This window comes from Procambarus clarkii, chromosome 20, assembly GCF_040958095.1.
Source record: "Procambarus clarkii isolate CNS0578487 chromosome 20, FALCON_Pclarkii_2.0, whole genome shotgun sequence".
Taxonomy (NCBI): domain Eukaryota; kingdom Metazoa; phylum Arthropoda; class Malacostraca; order Decapoda; family Cambaridae; genus Procambarus; species Procambarus clarkii.
This window is the reverse complement of record NC_091169.1, coordinates 10829078-10845424: the sequence shown is the minus strand read 5'-3', so window position 1 is coordinate 10845424 and position 16347 is coordinate 10829078. Positions and strand designations below refer to the sequence as shown.

General features: G+C 44.4%; 1 protein-coding gene across 2 annotated transcripts in view; it reads right to left on the bottom strand.

The window, feature by feature from the left end:
- The window catches only part of LOC123755217 (integrin alpha-4), a 194279-nt gene that overhangs the window by 166892 nt on the left and 11040 nt on the right, over nt 1-16347 (bottom strand). For both annotated transcript variants that reach the window (XM_069327620.1, XM_069327619.1), the window contains exon 3: nt 1624-1766. In XM_069327620.1, coding sequence (XP_069183721.1) covers nt 1624-1766 — 143 coding nt within the window. The remainder of the gene's footprint in view (nt 1-1623; nt 1767-16347) is intronic.

The following is a 16347-nucleotide window of genomic DNA, read 5'->3' as shown; positions in this document are numbered from 1 at the left end:
AAAATAAACTACTCTCACGAAATCAACGGTCTGGAGAAACAACACAGCTCAATTCCAACACAATTCACACAAAATAATTAAATCAAAATGAAAATAAATCAAAATCTATGAAAATTCAAGTTATCAGCGCAATCAGAAACATTGAAATGGAATTGTAACATATCTAGTATAGCACGTGTTTTGCTCTTACATGGAACAGATGGCGCTGTTCTTTAAGAAAAACATAGTTTTACCTGTCACAGGTGTGGCATCTATACATATGCTTACGAAATGAACGGTATGGTAAACAACACCACTCAATTCCAACACAATGTCACACAAAATAATTCACTAAAAATAAAAAAAATCGAAATCTATGAAAATTAAATTTATTAATGCAATCGGAAACATTGAAATGGAATTCGTGATATATTAAGTATAGCGTGCATATTGCCATTATGTGCAACAGATGGCGCTGTGTTTGAAAAACGCATGTTTTTACCTGTCATGGGGGTGGCATCTATATAGTAGGTATATAAAAAGACGCGCCTATTCGAATGCAAAGTTGTGTCAAAATTTCAAAGCAATTGGTGAAGAACTTTTGGAGATTACAGCATGTGTTGCCCTTACGTCCAACAGATTGTGCTGTTTTTAAAAAATATCATGTTTTTTCCTGCCACAGGTGAGGCATGTATATAGTAGACATAAAAATACGCGCTTTCAATGCAATGTTGTGTCAAAACTTCAAAGCAATCGATAAAGAGGTTCCGAAGATTTCCCTCACATGAAAAACACATGAAAAACACAGTTTTTCAGAAAAAGCATGTTTTTTTACCGTCACAGACGTGACATCTATATAGTATGTATATAAAACCTTGCTCGGAGGCGAATGGAACGTTGTGTGAAAATTTGAAAGCAATCGGTGGATTACTTTCGGAGATTAGCGATTTTGAACAAACGAACATTTCCATTTATATATATATATATATATATATATATATATATATATATATATATATATATATATATATGTCGTACCTAGTAGCCAGAACGAACTTCTTTGCCTACTATGCAAGGCCCAATTTGCCTAATAAGCCAAGTTTTCATGAAATAATTGTTTTTCGACTACCTAACCTAACCTAACCTAACCTAACTTAACCTATAAAGATAGGTTAGGTTAGGTTAGGTAGGGTTGGTTAGGTTCGGTCATATATCTACGTTAATTTTAACTCTAATAAAAAAAAATTGACCTCATACATAATGAAATGGGTAGCTTTATCATTTCCTAAGAAAAAAATTAGAAAAAATATATTAATTCATGAAAACTTGGCTTATTAGGCAAAACGGGCCTTGGCTATTAGGCTGAGAAGTGCGTTCTGGCTACTAGGTACGACATATATATATATATATATATATATATATATATATATATATATATATATATATATATATATATATATATATTATATATATATATATATTATATATATATATATATATACATATATATATTTCATTGAATATGACTGCAAATATCATGTTGATTATTTTTTTGTATGTATTATATGTTCATGTAAAACCAGTATTTAGTGCTACTTACATGTACATCACTAAAAGGTTGGCAATGGTGTTTGCAATAGTTACCTGTGGGGTCGACTTGTATCTGGGCACACTTGAGGGCCTCTCTACCCTGGAGAGGGCAGGCATACAGGCTTCCAGGCTCCGGTATGTCTGTGGGTCTATATATGCCCAGGGTATTGTTGGCCCTGGGAGCCCCCACCAGTGCCCTGGGGAGTGGAGACGACGCGAGAGTGGCATTAACAGCTAAATCATTATTATTGGGTGAGGTTTATGATGGTACATTACATGCAGAGAAAGTGAGTGTGTCTAATACACACACACACACACACACACACACACACACACACACACACACACACACACACACACACACACACACACGCACACACACACGCACACACATCACGTATTCGTGTCAACCCACCAACATGGGTTCAGGGAGGGTAAATCTTACCTTACAGGCTTCATAGAATTCTACGATCAGGTGACAAAGATTAAGCAAGAAAGAGAAGGATGGGCGGACTGCATTTTTTTGGACTGTCTGAAAGCCTTTGACACAGTACCCCATAAAAGGTTAATGCATAAGCTGGAGAAACAGGCAGGAGTAACTGGTAGGGCGCTCCAGTGGATAAGGGAGTACCTAAGCAATAGAAAGCAGAGAGTTACAGTGAGGGGAGAGACCTCAGAATGGCGTTAAGTCCCCAGTGGAGTCCCACAGGGACTCCACTGGTGTGCTTGGACCTATCCTGTTTCTGATATACGTAAATGATCTCCCAGAGGGTATAGACTCGTTCCTCTCAATGTTTGCTGACGACGCCAAAATTATGAGAATAGGGGTAGGAAGCAGGAGACCAGATACAAGGTATCATTTGAGAGATGAGATACTTTAATAGTCAGAGAGAGAGAGAAAGACCTGGGGATTGATATCACGCCAGACCTGTCCCTTGAAGCTCATATCAAGAGAATAACATCAGCAGCATATGCCAGGTTGGCTAACATAAGAACGGCCTTTAGAAACTTGTGTAAGGAATCTTTCAGAACATTATATACCACATATGTCAGACCAATCCTGGAGTATGCGGCTCCAGCATGGAGTCCATATCTAGTCAAGCATAAGACAGGTGACAGACAGTCAAGCAGAATGTGGTGACAGGATCACCACATTCAAGATTCTCAAGGGAATCGACAGGGTTGATAAGGACAGGCTATTTAACACAAGGGGCACACGCACTATGTGGCCACCATTAACATAATGGAGAGAGCAGCTTCTGTTGCTAGCAGGAATGGATCTGGACTACTAATCATGGGAGACTTCAACCATGGAAAGATAGATTGGGAGAACGGAGACCCGCATGGAGGACCAGAAACATGGACAGCTAAGCTGCTGGACGTGGCAACAAGACACTTTCTAAGGCAGCACATCAAGGATCCAACAAAAATGAGAGGAGAGGATGAACCAGCAATGCTTGATCTGATATTTACCCTAAATGAGTGGGATATAAGGGAAGTCAAGATGGAAGCGCCCTTGGGAATGAGTGATCACAGTGTATTGAACTTTGAGTACCTGGTAGAGCTAGGAATTATCCCCCCCCCCCCCAAAAAAAAAGAACTAGGAAACAAAAGGCTGGCATACCGAAAGGGAAATTATGAGGAGATGAGAAGCTTCCTAAGGGAAATACCTTGGGACACAGACCTCAGAGCTAAGTCTGTACAAGATATGATGGACTATGTCACCCAAAAGTGTCAGGAGGCAACAAGCAGATACATCCCGGCCCAAAAGGAAAAATCTGAGAAGCAAAAGAAGAATCCATGGTATAATAGGGCATGTATGGAAGCAAAGGTACTGAACAAAAGGGCGTGGAGGAACGTCCGGAATAACCGAACACCATAAAGGAGAGAGAGATACCAGAAAACCGGGAATGAGTATGTCAGGGTGAGAAGAGAAGCAGTGAAAAATTATGAAAATGATATAGCAAACAAAGCCAAGACCGAACCAAAGCTACTCCACAGTCACATCAGAAGGAAAACAACAGTGAAAGAACAGGTAGTGAAACGTAGAACAAGCGAGGACAGGTATACAGAGAATAACAAAGAGGTGTGTGATGAACTCAACAAGAGGTTCCAAGAGGTCTTCACAACTGAACAAGGTGAGGTCACTATGCTAGGAGAAAGGTAAGTAAACCAGGTGGCCTTGGAAGAGTTTGAAATTACGAGAGAGGAGGTCAAGAGACACCTGCTGGACCTGGATGTTAGAAAGGCTGTTGGTCCAGACGGGATCTCGCCATGGGTACTGAAAGAGTGTGCAGAGGCACTTTGCTTGCCACTCTCCATTGTGTATAGTAAGTCACTGGAGACGTGAGACCTACCAGAAATATGGAAGACGGCAAATGTGGTCCCAATATATGAAAAAGGCGACAGGCAAGAGGCACTGAACTACAGGCCAGTGTCCTAACTTGTATTCCATGCAAGGTGATGGTGAAGATCGTGAGAAAAAACTTGGTAGCACATCTGGAGAGAAGGGACTTCGTGACAAATCGACAACATGGGTTCAGGGAGGGTAAATCTTGCCTGACTGGCTTAATAGAATTCTATGACCAGGTAACACAGATTAAGCAAGAAAGAGAGGGCTGGGCGGACTGCATTTTCTTGGATTGTCAGAAAGCCTTTGACACAGTACCGCATAAGAGGCTGGTACATAAGCTGGAGAGACAGGTAGGTGTAGCTGGTAAGGTGCTCCAGTGGATAAGGGAGTACCTAAGCAATAGGAAGCAGAGAGTTACGGTGAGGGGTGAGACCTCCGATTGGCGTGAAGTCACCAGTGGAGTCCCACAGGGCTCTGTACTCGGTCCTATCTTGTTTCTGATATATGTAAATGATCTCCCGGAGGGTATAGATTCATTTCTCTCAATGTTTGCGGACGATGCCAAAATTATGAGGAGTATTAAGACAGAAGAGGACTGTTTGAAGCTTTAAGAAGACCTAGACATATTGCAGGAATCGTCGAACAAGTGGTTGTTAGAGTTTAACCCAACCAAATGTAATATAATGAAGATAGGTGCAGGGAGCAGGAGACCAAATACAAGGTATTATCGGGGAGAGGAAATTCTTCAGGAGTCAGAGAAAGAAAAAGACTTGGGAGTTGATATCACGCCAGACCTGTCTCCTGCAACACATATCAAGAGGATAACATCAGCGGCATATGCCAGGCTGGCCAACATACGAACGGCATTCAGAAATTTGTGTAAAGAATCATTCAGAACTTTGTATACCACATATGTCAGGCCAATCCTGGAGTATGCAGCCCCAGCATGGAGTCCATATCTAGTCAAGGATAAGACTAAACTGGAAAAGGTTCAAAGATTTGCCACCAGACTAGTACCCGAGCTGAGAGGTATGAGCTACGAGGAGAGACTACGGGAATTAAACCTCACTTCGCTGGAGGACAGAAGAGTTAGGGGGGACATGATCACCACATTCAAGATTCTCAAGGGAATTGATAGGGTAGATAAAGACAGGTTATTTAACACAAGGGGCACACGCACAAGGGGACACAGGTGGAAACTGAGCGCCCAAATGAGCCACAGAGATATTAGAAAGAATTTTTTTAGTGTCAGAGTGGTTGACAAATGGAATGCATTTGGAAGTGATGTGGTGAGGCTGACTCCATGCACAGTTTCAAGTGTAGATATGATAGAGCCCAATAGGCTCAGGAATCTGTACACCTGTTGATTGACGGTTGAGAGGCGGGACCAAAGAGCCAGAGCTCAACCCCCGCAAGCACAACTAGGTGAGTACAACTAGGTGAGTACACACACACACACTCTCACACACGCGCGGATTTCCCTCTATCCCCCTTCTGCCCCAATGCCCACACCTTTCTCCTGAGTTCCCCCCTGACTAATGCAACCTCCCACCCACTCTCACTATCTATGTTCCTCACCCCTTCTATCATTCTCCCCCAACCTCTCAACCTCTATCTGACTCTCAACCTTACACTACCTCTCAACCCCTCTATGCCTCTCAGACCCTCCTTAATCTTCAAATCCTGTATGCCCTTCGTTCTCCAGACCTACCTACCAAGGGAGCCGGTCGGCCGAGCGGACAGCACGCTGGATTTGTGATCCTGTGGTCCTGGGTTCGATCCCAGGCGCAGGCGAGAAACAATGGGCAGAGTTTCTTTCACCCTATGCCCCTGTTACCTAGCAGTAAAATAGGTACCTGGGTGTTAGTCAGCTGTCACGGGCTGCTTTCTGGGGGTGGAAGCCTGGTCGAGGACCGGGCCGCGGGGACACTAAAAAAAAAAAGCCCCGAAATCATCTCAAGATAACCTCAAGATAACCCAGGCCCTACCCCAGACCTTCCTACCTACCTTCCTAGATGACCAGCCCCCATTTGCCCCCCAAGAAACCCCCTAGATTCCCCGAGACCCCCAGAGAAAAGGCGAACTCTGGTACCAGAGATTCCATGAAGAATCTCATGGTTTGTTACACCAATGCTGATGGGGTATCTAATAAAGCAGAAAAGATAAAAGAAAGAGTGAGTGAGGCAAATCCTGACATAGTTGCAATAGTGAAAACTAAAATAAATAACATGATCTCAGATGTAATCTTTCCAGAGGGCTACCAGATGAAAATAAAACTGAGGACACAGAGACAGGTCTAATAAAGCGAAAATGGAAGTTTGAAGACCTGGGAAATCGGGTTACCAATGAGAGCACAAGCTTCATACATGGAACTCTGACAGCAGATGGGAGGAAGATTGTGATCTTGGTAATCTACAATCCCCCACCAAACAGTAGAAGACCCAGGCAGGAATATGATGACAGCAACAAGGCATGCATAGATGAACTGCAGAAGGCAGCAACACTAGCTCACAGAATGAGAGCGAAGCTGCTGGTTATGGGGGACCTATATCATGGAGAGATAAATTGGGAATCAAGGAATCCCCATGGAGGGGACGGAACATGGGGAGCAAAGTTAGTAGATGTTATAGACAGGAATTTCCTAACACAACGTGTGAAGGAAGACACAAGGGAAAGAGGAGGAGATGCACCGAGCCTATTAGACCGGATTTTCACCCAGAACGTAGAAGACATTGAAAATTTGGAGCATGAAATACCTCTAAGGGCCAGCGACCATTGTGTTCTAGTCTTTGACTACATGATGGAATTCAAACTTGTGACCAAGGGACAAGAGGTCTGGGAAAGGAGAGTTGACTACTAGAAGGGGACTACAGGAGGATAAGGGACTATCTAGGAGAAGTGCAGTGGGAGGAAGAAATTAGAGGAAAAACAGTCCGAGATATGATGGACCTAGTCATACGGAAATGCCAGGAGGCCGAAGAGAGATTTATACCAACAGAAAAGGTAAAAAAAAATAAGAGGAAATATAGTAACCCATGGATTAATAGACAGTGCCAAGAAGCAAAAATGGCCAGCAGGCAGGAGTGGAGGAAGTACAGAAGACAAAGGACAGAGGACAACAGGATCAGATACAACAGAGCTAGGAATGATTACATTAACAAAAGACGAACATCGGACAGGATCTATGAGAACGATATTGCGATCAAAGCGAAAAAAACAATCTAAATTACTACACTGCCATATAAGAAGAAAAATGTCGGCGAACGACCAAGTGACAAGACTAAGGAAAACAGAGGGGGCATATACTAAAAGTGACAAGGAAATCTGCGAGGCACTGAATGCCAGCTTCCATAGAGTGTTCACAACCGAGCCTGAGCAATTCCCATTGTTAGAAGAGATTGCCCTAGATGAAAGACTATCAGATATAGAGTTGACAGCAGAGGAGGTAATGAAACAGTTGACAACACTGGATGTAACTAAAGCGGTTGAACCAGACAAAGTATCACCGTGGTTACTAAAAGAAGCTGCGCAGGCCCTCAGCGTGCCTCTGGCAATGATCTTTAATGAGCCACTTATGTCGGGAGAATTGCTCAGTTGCTGGAAGAAGGCAAATGTCGTACCGATTTTCAAGAAAGGCGATAGGGAGGAGGCACTTAACTATAGACCTGTAGACTTAACTATAGACTGACAAGGAACCCCTGTAAATTACTTGAAAGAATAATTAGGCTACGACTGATTGCACACCTGGAAAAAGTTATTTTTGTGAACAAACATCAACATGGGTTCTTGAAAGGGAAATTGTGCCTAACAAACCTTTTGGAATTCTATAAAATAACGAAGATAAGACAGGACAGAGATGGTTGGCAGACTGCATATTTCTGGACTGCTAAAAAAAGCCTTTGATATAGAACCGCACATGAGACTGCTGTTCAAACTCGAGAGGCAGGCGAGGGTGGGAGGAAAGGTCCTAGCATGGATAAGGAACTACCTAACAAGAAGGAGCCAAAGAGTTACGGTAAGGGGTGAGAAGTTGTACTGGCGAACAGTAACGAGTGGAATACCTCAAGGATTGGTGCTGGGACCTATTCTATATCTAATATATGTTAACGACATGTTTACAGGAGTAGATTCCTACATGTCGATGTTCGCAGCTGACGCAAAGTTGATGAGAAGAGTTGTGACAGATGAGGATTGCAGGATCCTTCAAGAGTACCTGAACAGATTGCAGAGATGGTCAGATAAATGGCTACTGGAGTTCAACACGAGAAAATGTAAAGTAATGGAAATGGGACTAGGTGATAGGAGACCAAAGGGACAGTACACAAAGAAGGGGAACTGCCTATCTGTGATGATGCGAAAAAGAGACCTGGGCGTGGACGTAACACCTAATCTATCTCCTGAAGCACATATAAATAGGATAACGACAGCAGCGTATTCTACACTGGCAAAAGTTATAACATGATTCAGAAACCTAAGTAAGGAGGTATTTAAGGCGCTTTACACTGCGTACGTGAGGCCAGTCTTAGAGTGTGCTGCATCACCATGGAGTCCCCATCTGAAGAAGCATATAAGGAAACTGGAAGAGGTTCAGAGGTTTGCAACGAGACTCGTCCCAGAGTTACGAGGGATGGGGTATGAGGAGCGCCTGAAGGAACTGTGTCTTACGACACTAGAAAAAAGAAGGGAGAGGGGGGACATGATAGGAACATATAAAATACTCACAGGGATTGATAGAGTGGACATAACAGAAATAGTAACGGAACGAGGGGACATGGGTGGAAGCTGCAAACTCAGATGAGTCACAGAAATGTTAGGAAGTTTTCTTTTAGTGTGAGAGTAGTGGAAAAATGGAATGCACTTAAGGAACAGGTTGTGGAAGCAAATAATATTCATAATTTTAAACTTAGGTATGATAGGAAAATAGGACCGGAGTCATTGCTTTAAACATCCGATGCTCGAAAGGCGGGATCCAAGAGTCAGTGCTCGATCCTGCAGACACAAATAGGTGAGTACACACACCGGGAGCTGGTGGCCGAGCGGACAGCACGCTGGTCACGTGATCCTGTGGTCCCGGGTTCGATCCCGGGCGCCGGAGAGAAACAATGGGCAGAGTTTCTTTCACCCTATGCCCCTGTTCCCTAGCAGTAAATCTAACTATATCTAATATATGCTATCTAATCCCTGCATCCCTGAATATCTATATATTAGATATATATCTAATATATATCTAATATATATCTAACTCTGACTAACTCCCAGGATAACCTGGGAGTTAGTCAGCTGTCACGGGCTGCTTCCTGTTGTGTGTGTGTGTGTGTGTGTGTACTCACCTAGTTGTACTCACCTAGTTGTGCTTGCGAGGGTTGAGCTCTGGCTCTTTGGTCCCGCCTCTCAACCGTCAATCAACAGGTGTACAGGTTCCTGAGCCTGTACTCAGGAACTACACCTGTGTGTGTGTGTGTGTGTGTGTGTGTGTGTGTGTGTGTGTGTGTTTGTGTGTGTGTTTGTGTGTGTTTGTGTGTGTGTGTGTGTGCGTGGTGTGAAAAAAAGATAGCAGCAGTAGTTAGAAACAGGTGATTGACAGTTGAGAGGCGGGCCAAAAGAGCAGAGCTCAACCCCTGCAAGCACAACTAGGTGAATACACACACACACACACACACACACACACACACACACACACACACACACACACACACACACACACTTTCGGAATAACAGGACACCAGAAAGCAGAGAGAGGAACCAGGAATGAGTACGTCAGGGTGAGAAGAGAAGCAGAGAAAAGTTTTGAAAATGATATAGCAAACAAAGCCAAGACCGAACCAAAGCTACTCCACAGTCACATTAGAAGGAAAACAACAGCGAAAGAACAGGTATTGAAACTTCGAACAGGCGAGGACAGGTATACAGAGAATGACAGAGAGGTGTGTGAAGAACTCAACAAGAGGTTCCAGGAGGTCTTCACAATAGAACAAGGTGAGGTCACAGTGCTAGGAGAAAGGGAGGTAAACCAGGCGGCCTTGGAAGAGTTCGAAATTACGAGAGAGGAGGTCAAGAGACACCTGCTGGATCTGGATGTTAGAAAGGCTGTTGGCCCAGATGGGATCTCACCATGGATACTGAAAGAGTGTGCAGAGGCACTTTGCCTGCCACTCTCCATAGTGTATAGTAAGTCACTGGAGACGGGAGACCTACCAGAAATATGGAAGACGGCGAATGTGGTCCCAATATACAAAAAGGGCGACAGGCAAGAGGCACTGAACTACAGGCCAGTGTCCTTGACTTGTATACCATGCAAGGTGATGGAGAAGATCGTGAGAAAAAACCTGGTAACACATCTGGAGAGAAGGGACTTCGTGACAAATCGCCAACATGGGTTCAGGGATGGTAAATCTTGCCTTACAGGCTTGATAGAATTCTACGATCAGGTGACAAAGATTAAGCAAGAAAGAGAGGGCTGGGTGGACTGCATTTTCTTGGATTGTCGGAAAGCCTTTGACACAGTACCGCATAAGAGGCTGGTACATAAGCTGGAGAGACAGGCAGGTGTAGCTGGTAAGGTGCTCCAGTGGATAAGGGAGTATCTAAGCAATAGGAAGCAGAGAGTTACGGTGAGGGGTGAGACCTCCGATTGGCGTGAAGTCACCAGTGGAGTCCCACGGGGCTCTGTACTCGGTCCTATCTTGTTTCTGATATATGTAAATGATCTCCCGGAGGGTATCGATTCATTTCTCTCAATGTTTGCGGACGATGGTAAAATTATGAAAGGATTAAAACAGAAGAGGGCTGTTTGAGGCTTCAAGAAGACCTAGACAAGCTGAAGGAATGGTCGAACAAATGGTTGTTAGAGTTTAACCCAACCAAATGTAATGTAATGAAGATAGGTGTAGGGAGCAGGAGGCCAGATACAAGGTATAATCTGGGAGAGGAAATTCTTCAGGAGTCAGAGAAGGAAAAAGACTTGGGGGTTGATATCACGCCAGACCTGTCTCCTGCAGCACATATCAAGCGGATAACATCAGCGGCACATGCCAGGCTGGCCAACATACGAACGGCATTCAGAAACATGTGTAAAGAATCATTCAGAACTTTGTATACCACATATGTCAGGCCAATCCTGGAGTATGCAGCCCCAGCATGGAGTCCATATCTAGTCAAGGATAAGACTAAACTGGAAAAGGTTCAAAGGTTTGCCACCAGACTAGTACCCGAGCTGAGAGGTATGAGCTACGAGGAGAGACTACGGGAATTAAACCTCACTTCGCTGGAAGACAGAAGAGTTAGGGGGGACATGATCACCACATTCAAGATTCTGAAGGGAATTGATAGGGTAGATAAAGACAGTTGTCGGAAAATCCGACACCATTTAATATATCATACAGATAATAGCTGTGTTGTATAAACAAGTTACCCATAGAAAACGTAACTTGTAGTGGAATTACCGTCTATAGAAAACGGGATATCATCACCACATACCATTATAAATTGACCAGCTATTCTGCTGGGAATTATTCTTAAATACATTAGTCTTTGGACTTTACCATCATAAAAACATCTTATATAAATTAACTTAATTATCAATATTAAAGTAGAGTAAATGTGACCCTTCTATCACTTTCTGATATGTGGACAATGTAAGCCAGGCGTCAGGGGGAAGGAGGGAGCCATTGTTGTGTCACCTCCGAGACGTGTGGAGCAAATTCGGCTCCTATCATTCTGGACAATGTCGGCCAGTAACGTCAATAGTATGGAGTGTTAAACAGCCATTGTTTATAACGAGACCAGAGGCTCACACGGGAGCAAATTCGGCTCCTGTTAATTTTACTTGGACGTAGTGTTATGGAAACCAAAGGTACCATCTCCAACACGATGTCTACAATTCAAGTCAAGTGTTCTTTCCGAAACCCGTTTATCATTCATTTATGGCCATTAATGTCAGGATATAGGGTGACCCGGTTAGATCACGTGGAAGCCTCAAACTAAAGGTAATTAAGCCAGGTCTTCATGTTCCATGTACAGTTTTCTCTGAAATACTTGTCATATATAGGATTCTGGCTTCACAGCTAGCACACTTTTGACAGGTCAAGACGAGGAAGCAAGATTTGTGCACCAGTTACTGGGTGATATGGAAGCTACCTCAAAGAGGATAATTTGGTGTCTACACCCTAGTTATACCTGGTGGACTAACCTGCTGTACTATAAGATAAGGAACCTCTTCAATGTATGTAGTTACTGTAGTTTGATTGGCTGCACATACATACTAATAAACCCCCCCTAATGTGTAGAGGATCGATTTGTGAGATTATGAGATTATTGCAGAAATACAGTCCACTTATCATTATACAAATTGCTATCGAAGTATATAAATTAACGTAAATATAAATTCATATAAATTAAATAAATATAAATCTCACAGGTCGGTTCCCACAACAGTCTATTTAACACAAGGGGAACACGCACAAGGGGACACAGGTGGAAACTGAGTGCCCAAATGAGCCACAGAGATATTAGAAAGAACTTTTTTAGTGTCAGAGTGGTTGACAAATGGAATGCATTAGGAAGTGATGTGGTGGAGGCTGACTCCATACACAGTTTCAAGTGTAGATATGATAGAGCCCTATAGGCTCAGGAATCTGTACACCTGTTGATTGCCGGTTGAGAGGCGGGACCAAAGAGCCAGAGCTCAACCCCCGCAAACACAACTAGGTGAGTACAACTAGGTGAGTACACACACACACAGGTGTGGTGAGGAAGTTGCCATGGAAGTGGTTTCTTCTCAGGAAGCAGGTAGATGTACAAGCCAGTTGATAGAGAGAATAAGAGCAGTAGTAGTAGGAGCAAACAGGGACACGCCCAGCAGAGAGGAGACACAAGGACAAAAATGCAGTTACTGAGATCCTTAAAGAGGTAAGAATGGAGAGGGCTAATCAGAATATCGACAAGGTTTTCAAGCTTGGAAATTACAACAAGTACAGAGACCGATTGATAAAGGTGGTATTTATGAGCGAGAACTCAAAAGAGGACCTGTTAGCAAAGAAGAGCGGACTAACAACTGTACCGAAGTTCAGAAAAGTATTCCTGCAGAGGGATAAGACAAGGGACGAGACAATGAGTGCAGCAGATGTGAGGAAGGAGCACAGGGAGAAAGAAAAGAGTCAGGGAACCACAACCCCAAACCCTACAGTCACAGAGGGGAGTGGAGAACCTCCACAAGAAGTTCAACTGCCTTAGGGAGAGGAGGAGCACCACCCCCACCTTCCGCCCAATAAACATCCTACCTGCCCCAACCCCTGCCAGTCCCCCATTAAGAGCCCACAAGGGCATCCTTCTCCCCCTCACCCCCTCCCAAGGACCCCCAAGCCCTCCCTTCTCCCCCATGCCCTCCTGTCTCCCCCACCCCCAATCCCTCTGGTCTCCCCCAATCCCCTGAGCCCTCCATTCTCCTCCACCCCCCCAAAGCCCTCCATTCTCCCCCCACCCCCCTAAACCCCCATTCTCCCCATCCCACTAAGCCCGCCCTTCTCCACCACTCCCCTAAGCCTCCCCTCTTCTTCACCCCCTCAGCTCTCCCTTAAGAGCCCTCCCTCATCTTCTGCTCCTTAAGCCCCCCCCCCCTTCCCTCATCCCCTAAAGCCCTCCCTGCCACGTTTCCCCCTAAGCCTCCCCATCTCACCCACCCCACCAAGCCTCCCCCTCTCACCCTCCCCCCCCCCCCATGCCCTCTGTTCTCCCCCCCCCAGCTCTCTCTCCTCCACCACCTTCCGCGTACCAGATCCTCCCAGCCCCCGCACATCCCAGATCCCCCAGGTCCCCTCCTTACGCCCTCCCCTCCCGAGCCCTCCCTGTTTCCCTGCTACAGGGGAGTCAACAAAAACTGAGGAAGAACAGAAGAGAGTTAGTTTCAGGGTGATGTACTCGAACATAGATAGGATTACAAGCAAGACAAGTAAACTAAAGGAAAGAGCACAAGAAGTGAACCCAGATATAATCGGACTCATAGAAACAAATCTCTCAGGAAACATAACGAATGCGGTGTTTCCCCAGGACTACACAGTTATAAGAAAAGAGAGGAAAGGTAGGGGAGGAGGCAGAGTGGCCCTACTATTGAGAAAGGAATGGAGTTTCAAGGAGATGGCTATCTGGGGCTGCAAGGGATTTAGAGACTACATAACAGGCACCATGACAATGGGAGGACCAAGAATAGTAGTAGCAGTGATATATAACCCTCCACCCAATGACAGAAGACCCCAGGCAATAGTATGACAATAACAACAATATGGCAGTTAACACTATAATTGAGAGGGCAGGCTCTGCTGCTCGTAAAAATAGATCCCATGTGCTCATCATGAGCGACTTATATCATGGAAGGATAGACTGGGAGAACAAGGAACCGCATGGAGGTGAGGATAACTGGAGAGCTAAACTATTGGAGGTGTCAACAAGAAACTTCTTAAGCCAGCATGTCAGGAAACTGACAAGGATGAGAGAAAACGATGAACCAGCGAGATTTGACCTAGTCTTCACTCTGGTCGACTACGACATAAGGTATATCGGTTTCGAAGCCCCGGTAGGAATGAGCGACTACAGTGTACTGACGTTTGAGTATCTGGTTGAAGAAGGGTTAAGGAACTCAAGGAAGGAAACTGAAAACAAAAGGCTGGCATTCCAAAAGGGAAACTATGAGGAGGTAAGGAAATTCCTAACAGATATAACATTGGAGACAGAGCTGAGAGGAAAGACGGCACATCAGAAGTGTAAGGAGGCAGCAGACAAGTTTGTCCTGGTCTAAAGGGAAAACAACGAAATGCAGATGAGATACCCATGGTTTAACCAGAGATGTAGGCTAGCTAAGAAGCAAAGTAAAAGGGCGTGGAGGAACTATAGAAACAACAGGCCACTCGAGAGCAGAGAAAGATACCAGTGCCAGGAATGAATATGTCAGGCTGAGAAGAGAGGCAGAAGGGCAATACGAAAATGACATCGCAAGCAAGGTAAAGACTCAACCTAAATTGCTGCACAGCCACATCAGGAGAAAAACAACAGTAAAACAACAGGTAATGAAATTAAGGATAGGGGCAGACAGATTCACTACAAACGACAAAGAAGTGTGCAAGGAACTGAAAAAGAAATTCCAGGAGGTCTTTACATTAGAACAAGGGGTAGTTCCAGAGATTAGAGAGGGAATAGTTAACCAGGAACCACTAGAAGAGTTTGAGATTACCAGTGGGGATATAAGGAAGCTCTTGCTAGAGTTGGATGTGACAAAGGCTATAGGCCCAGATGGAATCTCCTCATGGATATTAAAGGAAGGAGCAGAAGTACTGTGCCTTCCACTCTCCATAGTGTATAACAAATCAGTGGTAACAGAGGAATTGCCAAAAATTTGGAAGACTGCTAATTTAGTCCCAATATACAAGAAGGGGGATAAACAGGAAGCACTGAACTACAGGCCAGTGTCCCTAACTTGCATATTTTGCAAGCTGATGGAGAAGATTGAGCGAAAAAAGCTTGCGGAACATCTGGAGCGAAAGAACTTTGTGACACAGCATCAACATGAGTTCAGGGATGGCAAGACCTGCCTCACAGGATTAATTGAATTCTGTGACCAGGCAACACAAATCAGGCAAGAGAGAGAGAGGGGGTGGGCAGACTGCATATTTTTGGATTGCCAGAAAGCCTTTGACACAGTACTACACAAGAGGCTAGTGAAAAAGCTGGAGATGCAGGCAGGAGTGAAGTGGCCTCTTCTCCCTTGGATAAGGGAGTACCTAAGCAACAGAAGACAGTGAGTCACTGTGAGGGGTGAGGCCTCAGATTAGTGAGAGGTCACCAGTGGAGTCCCGCAGGGTTTAGTCCTTGGACCTATACTGTTTCTGATATATGTAAATGATCTCCCAAAGGGTATAGAATCGTTCCTCTCATTGTTTGCTGATGATGCAAAAATTATGAGGAGGATTAAAACAGAGGATGATAGTAGGAGGCTACAAGTTGACCTAGACAGACTGAGTGAATGGTTCAACAAATGGCCACTAAAGTTCAACCCGAGTAAATACAAGGTCATGAAAAGAGGCGGGGAAACAGGAAGTCAGACACAGGATAGCGAATGGGAAATGAAGCACTTCATGAAACGGACAGAGAGAAAGATCTAAGAGTTGATATCACACCAAACCTGACTTCTGAAGCCCACATAAAAAGAATTACATCTGTGGTATACACGAGGCTGGCTAACATCAGAACAGCCTTCTGGAACCTGTGTAAGGAATTATTCAAAACCTTGTACACAGAATATGTAAGACCAATCCTGGAGTATGCGGCCCCCACCTTGTCAAGCACAAGACGAAGTTGGAAAAAGTTCAGAGGTATGTTACTAGGCTAGTCCCAGAAGTAAGAGGCATAAGTTACGAGGAAAGGCTGCATGAAATGCA